The sequence below is a fragment of the Scylla paramamosain genome, chromosome 4 (genome assembly GCF_035594125.1).
Source record: "Scylla paramamosain isolate STU-SP2022 chromosome 4, ASM3559412v1, whole genome shotgun sequence".
In the NCBI taxonomy this organism is placed as follows: domain Eukaryota; kingdom Metazoa; phylum Arthropoda; class Malacostraca; order Decapoda; family Portunidae; genus Scylla; species Scylla paramamosain.
The window spans coordinates 20912027-20935218 of NC_087154.1; the positions used below are offsets into that span (position 1 = coordinate 20912027).

The 23192-nt window shown below is 39.4% G+C and overlaps 2 protein-coding genes across 3 annotated transcripts in view; both read right to left on the reverse strand.

Moving 5' to 3' along the window:
• Window positions 1–1614: 1614 nt before the first annotated feature.
• On the reverse strand, window positions 1615–11819 carry LOC135099824 (E3 ubiquitin-protein ligase MIB1-like). Of its 2 annotated transcripts, none has more exons than XM_064002393.1 (12): window positions 11609–11819; window positions 10321–10462; window positions 9532–9703; window positions 8775–9009; window positions 8220–8339; window positions 6788–6942; window positions 5681–5855; window positions 4845–4989; window positions 4036–4136; window positions 2885–3025; window positions 2209–2406; window positions 1615–1790 (listed from the first exon to the last, which is right to left on the reverse strand). In XM_064002393.1, the coding sequence occupies exons 1-12, from the start codon at window positions 11708–11710 to the stop codon at window positions 1635–1637; spliced, it is 1842 nt and encodes a 613-aa protein (XP_063858463.1). In that variant the 5' UTR covers window positions 11711–11819; the 3' UTR covers window positions 1615–1634. The 2 variants fall into 2 exon arrangements, with proteins under 2 accessions (XP_063858463.1, XP_063858462.1); XM_064002392.1 differs by having other exon boundaries at window positions 8214–8339.
• A 1877-nt stretch (window positions 11820–13696) lies between these two features.
• LOC135100144 (von Willebrand factor A domain-containing protein 8-like) overlaps window positions 13697–23192 on the reverse strand; it is a 76211-nt gene continuing 66715 nt past the window's right edge. The window contains exons 15-17 of the mRNA XM_064003109.1: window positions 21580–21731; window positions 17594–17708; window positions 13697–16339 (exon numbers count right to left, since the gene is read on the reverse strand). Of these exons, the coding sequence (XP_063859179.1) occupies window positions 13925–16339; window positions 17594–17708; window positions 21580–21731 (2682 nt within the window). The 3' untranslated portion in view covers window positions 13697–13924. The remainder of the gene's footprint in view (window positions 16340–17593; window positions 17709–21579; window positions 21732–23192) is intronic.

Genomic DNA, 23192 nt, shown 5'->3' on the forward strand with positions numbered 1-23192 from the left:
AAGGGAAGGCAATGGCACAGCAATCAACACAGCACTTTGCGTGATGATGCAGCTTTCTAATATTGGAATTAATGCAGCAAACAACTGGTCGACTGCATGAATTAACTTGGGATGGAAAAATTTTAAAAATATATATATAGGAAAATTATTGCTAGTGAATGTCATTGTATGTTACTGTATGGAATTTTCTAATATTTTGATGTGCATGAATTAACTTGGGATGGAAAATAAAGAAAATATACATGTAAAGCAAAATTGTTAGTGAACATTATTGTATGTGAGGGAAGTGAGTTTTCTAATATTTCAATTTATGCACCACACAACTGATAAAGAAAAAATTTCAAATCTACTTCAAGAGAAGTATTGGGCTATCATTGTAACTCAGTTGACTTTCCTTCTTTTTAATCTTTTCTTTGTTTAACTTATATTTGTTTATTTGTCTATTTGTTTATTTCATTATTTCATTTACATGTTTGGAGAATGTTATCCTATATGAGTGGAAGTAAAAAGACAAAATGCAAAGTATTCAGGCAGATCATTCAATTACTAGTTTCTTGGTTCTTTGATCTTCACTTCTTTCCATATCTAATGGCTGTCTTCATGAACTCAAAAAGGAAGACAGCTGGTGATGGAAGAATCTCCACTTAATCTTGTCCTTGCATTTCCTCCTAACACACTCAAATCCTCTAATTCTCCTCCTATTTCTTTCTTCCACACACTCCAACACTCTGTTCTTCCATTTCACTGCACATCATTGTCTTTACCACATTCATATTTACTGCTAGTCATTTCACTTTCTGCCAAATTTTCTTTCATAGTGATAAACCCTGAAACTCTCTCCCTGTTTCTGTTTTCTCCCTCCTCCTACAACTAGAAGTTTCAAAAGAGGGGTATCAAGACATCTCAAAAAGTAGACTGGCCATCTCTCTTGGTTCTCCTCTCCTCCTCCACTAATTCCTCCACTATCCGCAGCTTCTGAACCCTAAACCCCCCCCCCAACTAATTTTTTCATCTCCCTCCATAAGTTCATCGACCCATTCTCATGTTTAACTTTAAACTGTATGTAAAGTTTACACTGTATTTTATAATGCCAGTGTCATTGATTATGTATATCTGCATAAATACTTCCATGTAAATCAATATTAATTTGTAGTGAATATATGTAAGTATGTATGTACCTTTTGTACATAAAAAAATAACCACAATTTATGGAATAAATTGCTTGTTATTATCATCTTTCTTTTCATGAGCAGCACTGTGAGTGGCCTACATCTCTCCAGGTGTGTCTTTATCAATAGAATCATCCCTTCAAGACTAACCCTCTTCATTTACCATGTGGCACTCAGTCTTCTGGATAACTCTTTCATTAACAGTACAATCAGGAATTTCACTCTTAATGCTATCTATCTATATACCAGGCCAGTAATTCCATACAGGATGACCTAGACAAAGCACCACACACTCACACACACACATCATGCACACTCTTAGCCCTGTTGGCTCCTGGTAGAAAGAGACAGTCTCATAATCCACCATACTACACCCCAACTCTTGACTGATACCAAAATTTAAACTATCATAAAATTTCAGTTGCTTGCTAAAACAGGAAAGCTCCCCCAGCCCAGCCCTGCACCTCACCTTGGATTGCCGCGGAGAGCTGCATGGTGAAGGGAGTTGAATCCGTTGTTGTTGGTGAGGGTGATGTCTGCCGCGTGGTCCAGCAGCAGAGTGAGGATGTCGTCACGCTTTTTGGACACAGCATCATGCAGGGGGGTGTCCCCCTCATGATCCTGCACAGAAGAAAATAGAGACTTCTAAGAGCTATTCCTTACCAAGAACATGTCATTATGAACTCTTCTCTTTAGATCTTTGTTGAAATTCCTACTACTGCATTCTCCATCCACCAATAATGAAACCTTCACAAGTGGCTGATCCATTAAGAACAAAGATTATTACAAATACAAAAAGATGAATATTTAGTCACATGAGTATGAAAATTTTACCCATCATTCAGTTATAGAAAACAACCCAGCAATATTTTAGAAAATTCAAACTAGCTATGACAAAGGGAAACTAAACCTAATACCCAAGTGAGCAAGTGAAGCAAGGCTGACTGCATCCCACAAGAAAAAGCTTGACCCTGGAGCACAAAACCCTTCAGCTGTAGCTTCCCAGCTACGGCAAAGTAAAAGTCCATGAACTCCTCACCTGGAGGCTCGGGTGGCCGCCCAGCTCCAGCAGGGTCTTTACCACACCCACATGACCCTTGTTCACTGCCACGTGGAGGGGTGTCTGGCGCCTCTTGCTGCGGGCATTGAGGTCGGCGCCATCCTCAGCCAGCAGCTGCACCACAGCGGGCTCATCGCCATACGCTGCATGGTGTATAGCACGGTCACCATCTTTGTCCTGGGGGTGGGAATACACACCAGGGAAGTGAGTGTGAGGAAAAACTTCACAAGTACAGTGAACAACAATAAAAGAAAAAAAAATTAATTCAGCCATTGGCATTCTCTTAAGGCTGTTGTATCCTATTTTAAGGCTCAATGACAGCTGCTGGCCAGTATCTGTTCATCTCGAAAGAGTGGCAGTTTGTCACTACTAAAAGTCCAATTGTGTTAAAAGATGTCTATGTATGGACCGTCTTAAAAGGAATTCTTAATAAAAGTACAGCATAGATAAGTAAACAGATAGAATAGTAAATTATATGAAATATAAAGATACAAGTAAGGCCAGTGCATGAGTAACTAGATCAATGAGTAGAAACTGATGAACTTTAAAAATTGATTACAGACACACACACAAAAATTCTTTAGTCCATAAGTAAAATTCAGAGAAAAAAGATTCAAAAGGAAAACTATCAAAACCAAACAAACTCTCTCCTCACCTCCTTCTCCACATGAGCATTGTTGCGGAGCAGGATGTGGATGACCTCCAAGTGACCATTCTGACTGGCTGCCTGCAGTGCCGTGTGGCCGGCAAACACTCCATTCACATCCACATCCCCCTTCTTCAGGAGTTCGTCAACCTGGGGACACAAACATGTAAGGTATAGGTATAAGGTCCTCCTCCTCCTCCTCCTCCTCCTCCTCTCTCTTTTGCTTCTCCTTCTCCACTTCATGAAGATAATTTTACAAAATCTTTCTTGAAGATATACAATGTAAATCTTTAATCTGTCTAAATAATAAAGAAACAGCAGCACTTGCAAGGACTGCCATCTATTTTAAATCTTTCATTCATTACTGCAAACATATCCTACATTTCTTTTTAAAACAAGGACACTTGCAGTTTGCATGTCACAATCCTTCATCCTTTGTCTGTTTCACAGCATGACTTCAAACTTTATAATGTCACTTCAGTTAAACATAAGCAATCAGTCTTCTTTATAGTACACACACACATTACACACTTACCTAATCCAACTTTCCACACATTATTACACATTCTCTCCAGCCACCATCACTAAAGGCATCCATTAAAAACTATACTGTTTGAGTCAATGACACCAAACTTTCCACACAGTTCCATGCCTCATCAGTCTAAGTCAGTGGCTCCCAAACTGGGGGTCATTGCCCACTGGGAGTCCATACAGCAAAATTTGGGGGCCATAAGCTGAGGCTTATGGCCCCCAAAATTTTTACACACTTTTTATCCAGTGAAATTTATTTTTTTTCTATTTCATATTGAAGAAAGTTTTTTTGGAAGTTATGAGTTTTAATTATAGGTAAGCCTACCTTCAAATTATGGAAACTATTTTATGTGCATTAAATTACTTCCTCAGCACCATTTTTATTTGAAATTTGGCAAAAAGTAAATTATAATTTTCATATTTCATATTCATAGTATCTAAGAAAAGAAAAATATGAGGTGGAATGAATATAATTACAGATTGGATTGGGGGGGAGAAGGGAGGAGTGCCCATGGATGAGGATCATATAAGAAAAGTTGGAAAAAGATCAGAAAAAGTTTGGGAACTACTGGTCTAAGTCCAGCCGCCATCACAATGTACCAAGAGAAATCCACTGAGAGACAACCCACCTTCTGAGCATCTCCAGTAGCAGCAGCCTTCACCAGCTCCTCGGTCAGGTCCCCTGACACATGAGCTTCAAATATCTTCTTCAGTAAAGCACTTAATCTCTCTGTTAGGAAAAAATAAGAGCAATGTATGCAACCAGTCTTTTTTCTTTTTTATATAAAGAGGAGAACTCTGGTCTAGGACAGCAAGAAGGCTATATATATATATATATATATATATATATATATATATATATATATATATATATATATATATATATATATATATATATATATATATATATATATATATATATATATATATAAAAGGCCCACTGAAGGTGCCAGTACCCAAAGAGTGTAGTCAAAAGTTACCCAAAACTTGAGGGTGTCTTGAAACCTTCCTCTTGAAACAGTTCAAATCAAAGGCAGGAAGAAATATAAAAGGCAGGAGGTTTTGAGTAAAAAGTGATGAAAGATTGAGAATATTGGTTACGTTACCTCTTGCATTAGGGAGATGAATAGAATAGGGGATGAGAAAGCAGAAAGTCTTGGGGAGCTGAAGACATACAGGTGACAGAAAAAAAAGTATAGATAACAATTTATAGCTGTGACTCTTGAAACCTTCCTCATGAAACAGAAAGGCTGAGAATACAAGATACCTCTTGCATTAGGGAGAAAGGCAGAACAGGAGGCGAGAGAAAATGGAGAGCCTTCTACAAATAAAGACATACAGGTGATAAAAGAGAAGTACAGGTAACAACATATGGCCAGAACTCTTATGATCATTTAAAATACAACCAGAATCTTCCCACCCTGCTGACAGCACTCACCCCCACTGGCCGCCCCTGGCACAGACCCATCGGAAGACACCTTGGTAACGGCAGCGGGGTTGTAGGTCCACGAGGTACCGCACACTTCCACCTTCAGGTCATTGTCGTGGTAGATCTGCTGCACACGGCCAATCTTACCTAACGTCTGGAAGGAATGAAGGGATACTGGTTTACAAGCTGATCCTTTGTATGAGCTTCACTGATACCTACTGTTTTCTGCTGCATGTGTGTTGCAATGTCCACTCCTTGCATTACTGTTATTATTACACCAGACTTAACTGAGCACACAACAGACAAATGCTCATTTTATTTTTCCTCCTATAGAAGAAATTTTATATGACTGAGATATCTCACACACTCCAAGGCATTACTTTAAAAGTATAGTATTTACCTTCACACACAAGAAAAATGACATAATAAAAATGTATCAATAAAAATATATCAAGTGCATTCATACAGAAATGAAACAAAATAAAACATCATAATAAAAGAAGCATTGAAAAAAATAGCAAGTGTTTTCATGCATACAATATAATAAAATATTATAATACAAGAAGCATAAATATAAAAATAGAATAAGATTTCACACACACACACACACACACACACACACACACACACACACACACACACACACACACACACACATAAAAAATGAAAAAACACCACAGTAAAAGAAGCCTCAATGAAAAAATGAAGATAGCATGCACTTTCACTTCAAATAAAACAAAAGAAAACCATAATCTAAGGAAGTATCAATAAACACACCATGCACTCCACCTTTACACACAAACAACACAACAAAACAGTCAAATAACAACATGCCCCCTGCTCACCGGCACCATGGCCTCGGCCCACTCCCCGTGGCCGCGCTGCAGGATCTTGATGCGCTCCAGGTCAGCACAGATCTGCACCAGGTCCCCCACACTGAACTGCTGGCTGGTGCTAGCCTCGTTGCTTACCATCATGCCACCCCCAACCTTGGTCAGCACCGCGGGGTTGAACGTCCACCTGGTGACAGACAAGGTGGAGTGGTGGGGGGATGTCCAGCGTGTTTCTTTGCATGTCATGTTTGCATGTCTTACTATGACTTGAATTCCTTCAAGAGGGAGGTTTCAAGACACTTATCCATCAATTTTTGACTACTGCTTTGACCTTTTATGGGACTGGCATTTCAGTGAGCATTTTTTTTTTATTGGATTTTTGTTGCCCTTTGCCAGTGTCCCTCCTACATAAAAAAAAAGAAAAAATGTCACCTTTTTGTATGTCTCCAGTATCATATTATCACTTTCACTGCAATTTGCTACATCTTTCCTTAATTATCATTCACTCCGAGAAATTTTCTTGTGCTACTGCCATCTCCAAACATTGTACTGGCTAGAAATTACAAAATCTATTTATTTATTTTTTTTAATCTCTTCCTTGTGGATGATTATAAAAGTTTCTTGCATTGCTTTTAGTACTGTGAATCATTGCATACTGCAGGGAAAGGTTAATACAAGCCTCAACCTATTGTTCTTCATCTGCATCTATACACAAACTAACTGTAAATGAGTGATTTGTACCCATTGCTGTTCTTCAGTAATTAAAAAAGGATAACACTTCCTTATATTACTGCAACTACTACATACTACTAGTACAACTAAATTTTTAACATATCTAGTTGATATTTTAGATCACAGTATGGATATCATTTTAGCAAGAATCAGATGAGCACAAATCCATGAATCAAGCAAAGAATTTCATACATGTACTTACAAAATGATATTGCTTTAGTAAACTGCAGTTCATACAATTTCTTATTAAGACCGACTGACTGACTGACTGACTACTGCACACGCACACACCTGTTGCCAGAGGGACATAAACAAAATTATATTGCTTCTCTTAGTAAATCAAGTGATGTAAAGCTTATTATAAAAGACTAATTGAGTGAAACACACCTGTTGCCAGAGGGATATGCCACCACAATGTCATGGTCCTCATCAATGCCCACCACAGTGCCTGTCGTGCCTAGGCACTCAAACATGCCGTCCGTCCAGCCCCCGTGGCCATGCTGCAGCGACTGGACAATCTCAAGCTCCAGGTCCACATTCACCTAAAGGAGAGACAGGCAAGGTTACACACACGATATGCCTCCCCACTCTTGCCTCACTCATGTTGGTGATCCTGTAGAAAATGGTCAGGTTTGCATTAACAGGGTGACTAGCTTCAAACATCTTCATCTAAATTTTCTTGTGCAGTACTTTTACAAGGGAAACCATCACTTTACCTGGCTGACTCAAACTCACATATGGATATTGCAGAAGCTTAACAATAACTCTCAAAAGAAATCATATTATCTCATATAAAATGTTATACAGAGTACCTTCACTTCCTCTTGCTGTCCAAAGTCACTGATAGAAACAGTCATGATGAATGTCAAAAAATTTATACAAATTACAATATCATAAGTACACAATACCTTTGATTACCCTTGTCTGCTTCATCCACACTCTCCTGGGAAATATACTTACATGAAAAACAAAAATAGTTAGACAAGGAAAGATAAGATACAAAAATACAAAGACACACATTAGCAATTACCACATTACATGCTAAGATAAGACAAGGATCACAATGCTTCATAATCCTACAGATCACAGAGTTATCCAGATGGGATTAGTGGATGCAGGAATGATTGGCAAGCAAGGTCTGGTAATACTAAAAGATTCCTTGTACTTCTTTGCTATCCAACATCATCATCATTCTCATGAGACATCCAAACACAGGAAAGAAGGAGGTTGTCTGTCAAGAAGATAAGGATCAAAAAGACAAATCCTAGCAAATAGTGCATTCATCAACATTTTTACCACAGAACAATCATTAGGTCAGACTTCATGCCATTCGGGATATATTTAACTGAAGATTGATATATTTTCAACACTCTATTCATCCAGATAGAATCCCTACAACTTATAGCCATTCTTCTCTTCCTCTGATCATTCCTTACAGTACATTCCTCCAAACCAAAGTAGAGGCAAACCCTGACTAGAAATCCAGTAAAAGTAACACATGTACATAAAAAAATACTAATATCCAATTATAACATTATTCATTCCAATACATTTCAAAGTACAGTAAGTAAGATGCAAACCCTGACTAGCAATCCATTAATTGGGACACATGTACATTTAAAAATACTGGCATCCAAGTATAATTACTCATTCCATTAAATTTCAAGGTACAGTAAGGAGCCATGGAGCAAACTTTTAATCACATCAACTGCAGTGCCCACATATTAACCTCATGCAGTAAGAGCATGCATTTGGGCAGCAGGACTGAGGGTAATTGAAAACAAGGGAACAGCAACCACGGAACAATTCTTACACTTACTTGGTCTCCAATGGCAAGTCCGTGAGGTCCAGAGCGTCCTGGGTTCTGTTCCCCCAGCATGGGTAGGTGGTCTCTGTACACTGTCCCTCCCTTGGCATCATTCACCACTTTTAGATCAGCCTGGCATGGAAAAATATCAATTTGTAACTCTTTTATCACTTTCAAATATCACTGTGCATAATAAACAAGATAATTTTCTCTTCTCTTCATGACTACTGCTTGTTAATGTTTGGTTAAAGGGAAAAAGTTATTGATAAAATTATATCCTGTTGTCTCAGACTGCTACAAATGTGTAAACACACACACACACACACACACACACACACACACACACACACACACACACACACACACACACACACCACATCACATCACACCCAGCTCCCTCTATCACAACCTCACCCAACACACACACACACACCCACACACAACACAACACCCACAGCTTCCTCTAACACACCCTCATCCAAGACACATCCACCTACCACACCTCTCCCTGTCCTTTACTGTTCTCCAGCACCCCTTAGCCACCTACACCCACTCAGCACCACTCACCATGCCCTCAAAGCCCACTCTGTATAGGTTCTTGGCCCCATTGTCCCATATCACATAGGCTGCAGAGCGGGGCGAGGCAGCAGACCAATCCTGGATCTCAGACACCTTGCCCCGCCGCCCATTGCCCCCATCCTGGTCCTCCCACTGCCAGTCCACGCCCCGCACCACCCTCGCCCCGGGAAAGATGCCCCGAATGCCGATCTTCTTGCTCTTCCGCCGAGGCTCCAAAAGTACTCTGTAAGTGGATGTGTTGGTTATCTGGTGACTAAGATGAATCAGTCTGTCAAGTGTGTGAGTGACTGAGGAGTTGGTGAACATATATGAGTATACTACTTTTAAACTAACATAAAAGTATAAGGTAACTATATCCATTTTTTTCATTCACAATGCATTGCCATAGTTTATATGTATTAAAAATTTACTGATCAGAATAACAACACCTAAACACGGGTACTAATATATTATTTTGAATGTAACCATACAACGTAACAACAGCATTAGGATTACACACTGAAACTTGAAAAAGAGAACAATATTGCTTTACACTGAAGCAGGCAACTACACCCTTAAATGGAAGTGAAATAAAAACCTGCATAAAAACATAAGAAGAATCACAAAGGTAAATTACATGGAGGCAAAATGAAAATTACATAAGAACATAATAATCACAATAGTAAAATATTCCAATTCTCACATAACACAAAAAAACAAAGCAAGTACACAATTGTTGACATAGCACACAACACTGCACACTCACCTCTCACAGCCAATGGTGGTGATGCGGTAGAAGCGGTGACGGGGGTTGTGCTTGTCACTGTGGTAGCACACCGAGCACAGGTCATAATTGCTGCATTCGGCACACTTCCACCGGATGCCAAAGATGGGCTGCTGCCGGCAAGTGTCACACATGGTGCCCTCATGCTTCACTCCTGAGGGTGGTACAAAATTAGGGTATCAGAACGTTCTTATTTGGCACCTATTAGCATGGGAGGTCCATGAAATATTAACTTAGCACTGAAAGATTTGAGAAATGTTACCTCCCATCATTTACCTACTCAAAAACGTGGGAAAGATTGTCACTATGCACTTTCCTTCTTAAAGAAACTTTGAAATATCAACATACAAAATTTACCAGTACAAAAACATCAGGGAATATTGAAATTTTATATCTAACTACATTATTGGACCTGGGAACACTGCTTCTTGGCATTCACATGCATGGTAGAATATGAGATTAACTGACTTAACAAAAATTATAAAAGGTCCAAAGAAAAAAAAAACACACACACACACACACATTACAAAAAAAAAAAAATAAAAAAATAATAATAATACACCCTGATTGTATCTGCTTGTTCTGCACAAGGTACATAACTCCATCTATTCTCCCAGACCTTAAACTAACACTACTTCCAACAGACTGGTGTACCTGCAGGCTTGAACTACCCAAGTATTTCACAGACAATTTCCTTGACTTGCTTGAATGGAGAGTAACAGAGTACACACACACACACACACACACACACACACACACACACACACTCACCTGTAGGGGCCGAGTCCAGCACTCGCAGGTCATAGGCGCCTGCACAACGGTAGTTAGCGGCTGTGCCATTATCCCACACCACCACTACTTCCTCAGGGGACTCAAAATTGCGCACGGTGCCAACATGACCCTCGCCACCATCCTGCAACACAGAGGCACTGAGGGACGGCACAGCAGCTCATGATCCCCACCTCTAAAGACTGCGTGCCAATTACTGTTCAAGTCCCTTGTCTATCGTATTGTACTTAGAATGTGACTATTGATGGCGAGGTCACAATACTCTCTGGAAGTGCATTCCAGTCATCTACTACTCTGATGGTAAACCAGTTTCCCTTGAGTGTTGTTCTCCAGTGTGCAAGCTTGGCAAGCTTAAGGGAGTGGCCTCTCAAGTTGCTGGTGTTAAAGCTGAAGAACTTTGAGAAGGGAATGTTATCGTATCCATGTACTGCATGCGTGACAATGAAAACTACAAGTGGCTGTTAGTCAGGAAACCTACATATGATTTCAAGTCACTCCAGCCCCATACCCTACTCACTATGGCCCATTCCCTAGTCAAGCAGCTATCAAACTTTATTGCTTAGTGGCTATTTGTGCCTTAATAACATGCATAATTAATTCAAATGGCATGTAGATGTTAAACACAAGATCAATGGTATACTTCATTGATGTTGGGATGTCCTTTCTTGGGCAAACACTTGTGTACACTCAAGTTCTGTTTGTTTGATTAGGAAAGAAATAATGGGAATTGGAAGTCATGTATGAAACAGCAGATTTACACATTTCTAGTAAAGCACATCTAAGGTATAACATGCTGGAGCACAAAACACTCTTAGAAATTGCTGCAGTCAGAAGTGGCTGTTAATTGGACAAGCACTTCCACTAATAAACACGGAAGAAATGTTATTCATTAAAGGGTCATTTGTGTTTTAATATCGTGTGCATTTTATTGATGTTAAGATAAACTTTCTTGAGCAAACACGAGTAAAATCAAGTTATGTTTATTACACTGGGTAAAGGGAAGTGGAAGTAATGCATGAGATTGTATATTTATGATTTTACAGCAGGTAAAACATATTGGGACACATATCAAACATAGAAATTACTGTATTAATGAGCGGCGATAAATTTAACTAACACTTCCACAAATGAACACGAAACAAATGGAGATTCATAAAGGTTCATGTGTGCTTTAATAACACGCTATGCCACCAGTCAAAGAAGTGAGGGTATGGGCTGTCGCGCCGCTAGGTCAGCAGGACACAAACACACACACAGACAGGCCACACACCTGCTTCCCCCACTTCCAGTCCGGGCCTCTGATCACTCTGGCGCCAACCCCCTCCATCATGTATCTAGTATTTCTTCCCGCACTGGCCCCCGCAGCCTCCATGGCCAGGCACACAGGGCAGGAGGAGGTGCAGCTGGCTCAGGAACACGCTCCACACACCCTCTCCTGGCACACCTTCACCTCCACACTGTTTACATTCACCCACGTTCGAGATGGACTTATTTAACTCTTGTAACTATTTCGCGCCTATACTGACATCCTTTATATTGTTATAATATGAATCTTCTATGCGAAGTTTTTAATATTTTATGTATATTCTTCATTGTCCTAATAATGATCATATGTCTTAAAAATGAAAACCTCTGAAAGTTTGGTATCAAATTTATCTAATCAAGTAATATAATAACTAGCTGAAATATAATTGAAAGGAAACGGACAAGATGCCATAAAAATAGCTGTACTGCGGCAATATTTCAATCAATTTATCATTCTGCTGAGATTACACTCGAATGTTACAATAGGCGCGTATTTCAAATCTCTCTCTCTCTCTCTCTCTCTCTCTCTCTCTCTCTCTCTCTCTCTCTCTCTCTCTCTCTCTCTCTCTCTCTCTCTCTTCAGAAACTTCAAAACTTTGCAGCTAAAGTAGCAGTGGGAGGTGGCAGGAAATATGACCGTGCATCACCTTTCCTTAAAGAACTTAAATGGCTCAGGGTTAAGGAGAAACATATGTTTGACATTTGCGTAACAATGTATAAAACTTTACGAAGATGTTATCCTGATGGCTTTCTATCCTTTTTATCTTTTAATACTGTAAATGATGTGACAAACAGTAAAACTAGACAAAGAAACAACTTGCATGTTCCCCGGACCAGAACAGACAGCGGTGCCAGGGACCTCACTGTGTTGGGTCCTAAGTTGTGGAACCAACTCCCATCCACCATCACCCTGTCTCAAAATCTAAACAGTTTTAAGACTAACCTCAGGAAACATTTCGAATCTGCAAATATTGTATAAATATTTTAGACATATGTTAGAAAACGCACAGTGATGAAGCTTTACACCCATATTTTATCCAGCATTTTATGGTCTTATTATCATTTAAACATAATTTTAAGGACATTCATGTATTTTATTTTACTTAGAGGTAGACATTGCACTTTAGTGTAGAAATACTATTTTAGTTACCATGATTATTTTATACTCTTAATATTTTTTAATGACAACATTCTGCAATTTAATCATTTAGTAGTATACTAAGATATTTCAATCTACTGTTTAGTTTTATGACCTCCATATTTATGTAAAGCTATGTGAAATATAATGTACTTAATAACCACTTTCGTGGAATAAAGAATCTGAATCTGAATCTGAATCTCTCTCTCTCTCTCTCTCTCTCTCTCTCTTTGAACACTCAGCTAAAACTGTTATTAATATCCTCAGTACTATAATACTCTACCTTTCCCTAAAGGTGAAGACACAACAGATGTGTTTCATACAGGTGATGATATAGGTACAATCATTGCACACTGTATTCTTTACATTCATCTGTGACGTGTCTTTCCTTTGTTTTCATTTCCTGTGCAATTTTACTTCTTACTCTTGCTGAAAACTATAGATATAATATTTTACTGGTTTATTGAATTTTATTTGATAATTGCTATAATACTGATTTCATATACTTTTGAACCATGCATGTGACTCCTTTTACTTTCGATTTGGATTCTTATATTGTTTCATTTTCTTACTTATTTATTATTATTATTATTATTATTATTATTATTATTATTATTATTATTATTATTATTATATTTTTAAGTACTACCCATGTTGTCGTCCAAGTTAAATCATAATGGAAATAAAATGTTTGCACCTCAGTCCTCCTCCAGTCACTTTCTCTCTTATGTCTCTCAGGTTCTTTCACTCGCTGGCTTTCCTTGTTTGTCTTACCACTGCTCACTCCTCTCAACCTGATTTTCTTTCCTCTCTGCAGAATTCCACATAAGTTCTAAGGTCAGTCCTGGGGAGCAGACCCTGCCCCTCTCAGACAGGTCACTCTCCATCACTCAGGGTGAGGCAAACAACCTTGCTTAGATCACATGGAAACAACATTAATAAGAATAATTTACTCAGTTTATGGATAAAATTTGCATTGGGTACATTTTGTGCATCTTACAAACTAGACCTTTACAGCACACTAGAATACAAACATATTCTCTCTTTCATACAAACAACTGTATGCACATTTTTAGCATAATTTAAACATATTTACATATTGTTAATAGTCTATGTAATTATTTTTCATTTCTTAAAGTCTTGTTACTTCAGCATTGCTGAAGTAAAAATTTGTTGTAATATTTGGGGAATCTTTTTCAAGTCAAGACACACAAAGGAGTGCCCAGCAGGAAGGGCCTTGGTGAGCCGGGCCGCCTGGTCACCCAGGGACCCAATGAAGATGGCGTAAGTGTTGACAGTACTCTCAGCAGTCAAGGCTTTGGCCAGCTCACTTGGTCGAATCCCGTACCTATCAAGATTTGCATCAGAGAGCAAAATAACAAACCTCTCATCAGCCTCCTCTGCTGCCATTTGCTTCACAGCAGTCATTGCTGCCTCAAGAGTGTGATCACCACTCAGACAAAACTGAGAGTGTGCTTGCATTGTCTTCAGGACATCCAAGCGTTCTTTGTTATTGCTGGGAACACTATCAGACTCCACAAAGGGAACTGCATGCTCTTCACCCGAATGTCCATAAATGTCAAACTTGAACTTCGTTTCAAACCCTTCAAACGCCTCCATCACCATCAGCGTTGCCTCCAGCTCACGCTCCAGCCGTCCATCATGACCGTTGAATCGGTACATGGACCCTGACACGTCCACCACCAGGCGGAGGCGCTTTGGGTGAGTTTGTGGAGCACCAACCTCAGGCTCTTCTTCACGCCTCTGTCGATAAATGTTCTTCTCCCCAGCCAGTCCCTCAATGAGCTTCATGTCATCCAGCTCGCCAGCAGTGCGGTGACGGAGCCACTGCCTCTCCTTCCCTTTAGCCTGAAGAGTGTTAATGATCCCACGCAAAGCTCGAACTTGTGACTCCACACTCTTTGCTAGTCTCTCGTACAGGGAAGCATCATACTCACTCATCTTGATCTGGCGCAATCGTTCCTTGAAAGCTTTCTGTGCCATTTCTCGGGCAGCTCGCCTCACCTCCTCAGGCACTGCATCCTTCTCAGCCTGACTCACCTGGTGGACATCATGGCCGGCATCTAGGCGGTAGGGTCCTCCCTTGCCACCCAGGCCAGCTGTGTCCCGGCCACCAGTCCCACCAGCCCAGGTGTTTCCCCCAACATGAGGCTCATTGTCAGGATCTTCCTTCCCATGCTTGGGTTCAGTGACATCCTCTCCACTATAGCGCTCAATATCCAGCCTCAGGTGACCCGTGTCCTCACCAATCATCTTGCGCCACTCAACCAGAGCTCTCTGTAGTCCTTCACTTCCTGTCTGCCAGAGACGCAGCACTCCACTAGAGTCCACAGAAACCACTCCTTGGTCAGAGGTTGCTGCTAACACAAGTGGAGTGGTGCGTGCTGCTGCTGCCCATGCCCAGTAAGGTGAGGCTTGGGATGCCCTGGGCACGGGCACGTAACTCACACTGCGATTCACTAAATCTGTGACCTCTAAGAACAAACAGTTTCTAGCTGGTGTCTGACTGTATTCAAAAGCATCATCTGGAGCATTATCTACACATCTTACAATCTGTCCACAATCCTTGAGTGTGACTGTAATGCTGGCTGGGTCACAGCCAGGAACAAGGTCATTGAGGGATGTACCTTTACGCTCCCACATGTAAACCTCATTCTCACTGGCATCAAGTTCAGGGAAGCCTACAGCAACAGCAGCTAGTGCATCTTTAGGGGCGATGAGACGGCTTGGGGCACTGATCTGCTGCTGCAGTGCTGAGGACAGGACAAAGTCACTCAAATTATATGGGGCAACAGTAGAGATGGAGATTTGCTGCCCACCATCCTTCACTGTCTGTGACACTGGGTGGAGCACAAACTCTGTCCCTTCTCTCTTCAGCAGCCACTTCCCACCATTCTCATCCACAGCCAGCCACTGCTGATCATCATCTAAGACATGAAATGATGACAGGGAAAGAGGCATGTTTACTGACTGCATTACCTCATCAATCAAATCCACAAAAATTACACTACCACCACCAACTTCCCATAGGTAGAGCTGTCCATGATCTGCTCTGTCCTTACACATGCGAAGGTATGTTTGTTTGCCTGATCCAATCTTTTTCAAAAATGTCTCAGCAGCAACTTCAAACATGGAGCTGAGCTGTATCCCAGTAGCAGTGCCCCTGTCACCATCAATAATCAGAAGTGTGTTGGAAACTTCCTCATGGACAGCAACAGTCCCATTGTGCAGGCTTGCCACCTTCAGCCTCGGCTGATATGCTGAGCGATAACGTGGCAGGAATTCATGGAGGAGCGTCTGCTTCAATTCCTTGGTGCCTTTGGGAATCAGGGAATAAAGGGCTGCAGGGGCCACAGAGGTCACATATATGGTATCATCCAGGGAGTCTTGGGAGCCTCCCAGACTAACAGCCACATCAGTGACAAGAGCAGTCTCATACAGAGGGAGAGGCCAGTAGCTCTGTTGTTCTGTGAATACCGATGACCTTGCCTGAACTGCATCAACCTCTTGGTGAGACACATTGAGCCATGCTGGATTCTGAAATAATACACAACACAACTGTTAATAAATGTCTATGTCATGAGTCCGTTTTTTTTTTTTTTTTTTTTTTTTTTTTAATGTAGAAGGGGCACTGGCCAGGGGCAAAAAAAAAAAAAAAAAAAAAAAGCCTACTGAGATGCCAGTCCCCGAACAGGGTCCAAAGCGATAGCCAAGAATTGAAGTATAAGTGTCTTGAAACCTCCCTCTTGAAAGAATTCAAGTCATAGGAAGGTGCAAATACAGAAGCAGGCAGGGAGTTCCAGAGTTTACCAGAGAAAGGGATGAATGATTGAGAATACTGGTTAACTCTTGCATTAGAGAGGTGGACAGAATAGGGGTGACACAAAGAAGAAAGTCTTGTGCAGTGAGGCCAATGGAGGAAGGGAGGCATGCAGTTAGCAAAAATAAGAAGAGCAGTTAGCATGAAAATAGTGGTAGAAGATAACAAGAAATGCAACACTGCAACAATGAGAAAGAGGCTGAAGACAGTCAGTTTGAGGAGAGGAGTTGATGAGATGAAAAGCTTTTGATTCTACCCTGCCTAGAAGAGCAATATGAGTGGAACCCCACCCCCCCCAGACATGTGAAGCATACTCCATACAGGGATGGATAAGGCCACTGTACAGAGTTAGCAGGTGGGAGGGTGAGAAAACTGGTGGAGACATCTCAGAATGCCTAACTTCACAGAAGCTGTTTTAGCTAAAGATGAGATGTGATGTTTCTTGTTTAGATTATACATAAAGGACAGACCAAGGATGTTCAGTGCAGAAGAGAGGGACAGTTGAGTGTCACTGAAGAAGAAGGGATAGTTGTCTAGAAGGTTGATAGATGAAGGAATTGAGTTTTTGAGGCATTGAACAATCTGCCCCAATCAGAAATTTTAGAGAGATCAGAAGTCAGGCATTCTGTGGCTTCCCTGCATGAACTGTTTACTTCCTGGATCTGACAGAACTCAGGATGCCACACAAAATGACAAATGATTATGAAATTTTTCACAAAAGTGTGACTTCAGAGGTACCAAATGTATTCACTGTGATGGATACAACACAAGTTATAAAAATATGTACTTCTAAGTTCAGAATGGCAAGAATGATGGATGATAAGATTTCATCATGGTGCAAATAACTGATTTTGAGATCAATTAAGAAATATTTGATAAGTATATATGAAAAATTCCTGACGAGCAGAACTACACCTGAATGTCAAACATAAGAGCACAGGTGATGAGAAATAATGAGTGAAATGTCCCACCTTATATCTGAGAGGAGAGGTGTCAACAGGCAGCCTCATGAGAGCCGTCTTTCCTCGGTGGCGCTGGGCAATGACCTGCCAGGTGGCTGCCAGGGTGGGTTCAGGCAGAGGAATTCTGACAATGCAGAACATTGAGGTTAGTGAAACAACAGCAAGAAACTCTAAATTTATTTTTACTTTCCCATTAAGTCAATTATTTATCTATTTAAATAACATCATCCAATCTATCTATCAAGGTTTGGTGACTTTAAGCATGAATTACGTACTAACAAATATTTATGAATTTCATGTTTATTTCATATACATTTTCTGCAGTCTATCACATTCCACTGCAGTTGTTGTGCTGTAAAAATCCATTCATCAAGTTTGCAGACAACCTAGGCTTCACCAGATGAAAAATTTCATTCAACAATTACCTCATGTCCCTAAATTAACTTGACATATTCTTAATAAAAGTTTGTGATACTCCATTACATGTAAACATAAATATGTTCATAGCTCATAACAAATACTGTCAATTACATATTCATATATACTGTAATATTTATAATCATTTAAGAAACACACATTCTTGCATTCCCTTACAGTTTATTTAGATACTTTCATGTTGTTCTTTGATGCTTAGACAAAAGAATATGTGTCTATCTTGATTCTCATGTATTGGGTTTAGTTAATTTAATTTACTGTGAATGAGAACCAGACACATGATATCACATTTTTCTTTAATTTTGTTATTTTTGGCTTTTCTTAAATCCTATGCACAATATCTGGTCAGGCTTCTAAAAAAAAATAAAATTGGCTAGTGAGTTATTTTGCACATAAAACCCACTAGCACCAAATCAGAAGAAATGTCATTTCATATTTACACACTATTCAGTCAGCAAGTAAGCATCACCATTTTGTATTTAGTTAAATACTCTGGTGATGATGAATTTTGCTGAAATATAGACTTGATAATGGCATTTTAATGTTTCAGTGTGAATTATTGTTTCATTGTTTTCTTCACTACTGAGTACTACCATACATGTGCATCATTACCCTGAACACCAAGGTCTTCATATAAGCTATATGATCACAACACTGAAGCTCTACTGTTCCCTGAGGACATGGTTCAGGCAAGATGGCATGAACAAACCTCAGAAAATGAGGAATGTTTCCAGCTCTACCTGTTGTGCTGGCTTATCCTATCGATCTGTCTCTCTGATGCCTCAGCCCCAAGGGGATGAAAAGGCAAAGTAGCTTCCACCTCTTCCTATGTAGACATTCCCTTCTCTTTTGTCCAAGCAAATGGCAATTACTAACACCTTCTTCACACATATATATTCCTTAATCCTATTCTTGCATCTTTTAAGTGGCCTTCTTTCCTATTAATCCCTTAAATTTTGCTCACATAAAGCTTTTTCTACACACTCCTTGCTCTTCAACCTTTCCTGATCTTATTTATATCAATATTACTTTGCTCCTTCAATATATCAGGCTGACATCCCTCACAGAGAGGGCTAGCTGGAAAAAGACACCCACACCCCCCCACACATACAAACACAGGACTGGAAAAGGGCAAACATCGTACCCATATTTAAAGGAGACACACAAGACCCACTAAATTATAGACCGGTTTTGCTGACGTGTGTAGTTGCAAAATATGTGAAAGGATAATAAAGAACAAATGACCAAGTTTTTGGAAGATAAGGACATTCTCACAACTTGTCAATTTGGCTGTAGAAAAGGGAGATCTTGTGTCACTAATTTATTATGCTATTATTCAAGAGTGACTGATATCATACAGGAGAGAGAGATGGTTGGGCAGACTGTATTTATATAGATTTAAGATAAGCTTTTGATAAAGTGTCACATAATAGACTGCTGTGGAAGCTAGAAAAGATAGGTGGTGTAAATGGAAAAATGCTGAAATGGATGGACAATTTCCTTAAAAACAGAGATGCAAACAGTAATTAGGGACCAGACATCAGTGTGGAGCACAATATTAAGTGGGGTCCCCAAGGGTCAGTGTTGGCACCAATAATGTTTGTGGTGTATATAAATGATATGGTGGAGAATGTATCCAGCTATGTGAGTCTTTTTTGCGGACGATGCAAAACTTATGAGAAGAATGAAGGGAACGGAAGATTGTGAAGAATTACAAAGAAATATAGACAAGATGTGGGAATGAAGCAACAGATCGCAAATGGAATTTAACTCTGGTAAGTGTAAAAAGATGGAATTTGGAAAAAGTAACAGAAGGTGTAGCTATAAAATGGAAAATGAAACAATAAATAAGACAACAAGAGAAAAAGATCTGGGAGTTATTTTCTCAGAGAATTTATCACCAGAAAAAAACATATTAACAAGATAACAGGTGAAACTCTCAGCTTACTAAGAAACATAAGAGTTGCCTTTGCTTATCTGGATATAGATGAGGAAAATAATCACCACAATGATATGTCCAAGATTAGAATACGCAGCGGTAATTTGGTCACCACATGAAAAAAAGCACATAAGAAAGTTGGAAGGAATACAGAGAGCAGCAACAAAGATAATAACAGAATTGCAAGATTTGTCACATGAGGAGCGACTAGCTAGAATGCAACTCCCAACCTTGGAAAAGAGACGAGAGAGAGGTGACTTGATTGCATTGTACAGATTGCCGAGTGGGATGGAAAAACTAGATAGGGAACATCTCTTTACAATGAACGAAAGAGAAACAAGAGGACATGGAAGAAAACTAAAAGTAACAACCTGCAGAAGGGACATAAAGAAGTTTAGCTTCCTTCATAGAAGCATGGAGACATGGAATGGACTGGAAGGGGAAGTGGTGTCTGCTACAAATATTCATGATTTTAAGGAAAAGTTGGATAAAAACAGTTATGGAGACAGGATAGTATGAGCTTAGCTCCTCTCCTGTATGTCACAACTAGGTAAATACAAGTAGGTAAATACACACACACACACACACACACACACATGTATAATCATACTTGCTAAATACATACCTGTAATTAATAAAAGACAATAGATAACATAGACCAGAGGTGAAACACAGCATATACAATGTTCATTCCTGCAGGTTTCTGTGACAACTAACAAGTGTTCAAAATGAAAAATTAAAATGAAAACTTTGTCAAGGGCAATAAATTTCAGATAAACTATGCTGAAAATTATATGGACTGGAAGGGATTTTCATTTACTATAAAATAACACATGATAATCAATTGGTGCAGAGACAGCCATAAAGCTCCTAATGAAATAATAAACAGAGGCCTTTCATAATTCATAATAGGAACAAAATATATAACTCTAACTCTTGGCACCACTCTTGCATTATGTAAATAAACAAAATATACATACTTAAATAAACAAAATTTACATTTTATCTCCACAGATACCTAATTTTAATCTCTGAGGTAAAAATAAGAGCTTGCATTGTCCTTGTGTTGCAATAAATAATCTTATGAAGGAATTAACTAAAATAACAAAAGTATACATAAGATTATAATACAAGAAATTATGAGGTAATACAGAAATCTGACTGACTGATAAACAAAATGCACCATAAATATATGTAAATGTTAAGATATTAATGAGATTATTTTCTTAATATCTTCTTATTCAAGACAAATTAATGAAGGTATTCTCAACTGCAATGTTTTAGGAGCAGTCATAAAAGTAAACAAAATGAAAACAAGTCATTATTTACAAATTTATACTTATCACAGAATAATAGAGAAGCAAATTTTCTTTTCTTTTTATGGTATCTCTTATCATCATTTGTTTTCTTTTTTATGCCATCTTGTACAAGATTGACAAGTTTCTCTAAAGGTAAATTTTTTCACTTTTTTGTTAGATAATTCCCTGTAATTATGCAGGATAAAACTTGTAGAGAATGCTATACAAACTAGAATATGAACACAAGAGCCTCCTCTCCTAATCCAAAACAATAAAAACAATAACAATTAAGACTATGAAGAGCGAGTGCACCTCATGCTTACTTCTTGGCCAGGTTGACATTCTTGGAGGAGGTGCCAATGGGAATGCCGTGGCGGTGCATGACTCGCACCAGTGTCTCCTTGGCATCACCAGACCAGGAGTCAAAGTCAAGCACGTTGCGCACCACACTTGCCACTCCGTCATCCGGGAATGCCTGCAGGAGTGAGTGAGGTTTGACAAATTCTCCATGGGAGGCAGGAATGAACTGGTTCTCAAATAAAGTGGCAGATGAATAGAATGGACTCAGTACCCAGGTTATTAGTGCTGATTAGACAAGTTTATTGATGAGGATGATAGGTAGGATGTTTCATACATGCAGGCTTCCCTTATTTTATGTTCTTATGTTGTTAACTTATCTTCTTCACATCATAAGAAAACATAAGACTGCTGCACACCTTGGAACATAAGAACATAAGAAATAAGGGAAGCTGCAAGAAGCGACCAGGCTTACACGTGGCAGTCCCTGTATGAAATATACCTACCTATTTCCATCTATTATCCCCATCCATAAACCTGTCTAATCTTCTCTTAAAGCTCTCTAGTGTCCTAGCACTAACAAAGTGATTACTGAGTCTGTTCCACTCACCTACCACTCTATTTGTGAACCAATTTTTTCCTATCTCCTTCCTAAACCTAAATTTTTCAAGCTTGAACCCGTTATTTCTTGTTCTACCCTGGCTACTGATCCTAAGAATTTTGCTTTCATCTCCCTTGTTATAACCCTTATACCACTTAAAGACTTCTATCAGGTCCCCTCTTAACCTGCATCTCTCTAAAGAATGTAAATTTAACAACTTCAATCTCGCCTCATAAGGAATACTCCTCATTCCCTGTATCCTTTTAGACATTCTCCTCTGTACTGATTGTAATACGAGTAGACCTATATCTTTCCTGTAATGTGGGGACCAGAACTGCACAGTGTAGTTTAGATGAGGTCTGACCAGTGCCAAGTATAACTTTAATATTACTTCCGGCCTTCTACTTTTAACACTCCTAAAAATTAATCCTAGTACCCTATTTGCCCTGTTTCTGGCCTCTATGTATTGTTTTCCTAGACGGAATTCAGAGCTAACTATAACTCCTAAATCTTTCTCGTACCCTGTACCTACCATAGTTTGGTTGTTTAATGTGTACCTATTGTGTGAGTTTCCTCTACCTACGCTAAGTACTTTGCATTTATTGATATTAAATTGCATTTGCCATCTGTCCGTCCATTCATTCATCCTATCTAAATCTGCCTGCAAGGCGATGGCATCCGATTCTGACCTAATTAATCTACCTATCTTTGTGTCATCCACAAATTTACCAACATCGCTACTAATTCCAAGTCATTGACATATATTAGAAATAACAATGGCCCTTATACTGATCCCTGTGGCACCCCACTAATTACATGACCCCACTTGGATTTCGAGCCATTTATTACAACTCTCTGTCACCTGTTGCTAAGCCATGACCCTATCCAGCCTAACACCTTCCCATCTATCCCATGTGCCCTAACCTTTCTTAGGAGCTTTTGATGAGGTACCTTGTCAAATGCTTTACTAAAGTCCAGATATAAGATATCATAATTATCTCCATTATCTACTGCCTTGTACACTTTACTGTAAAAACT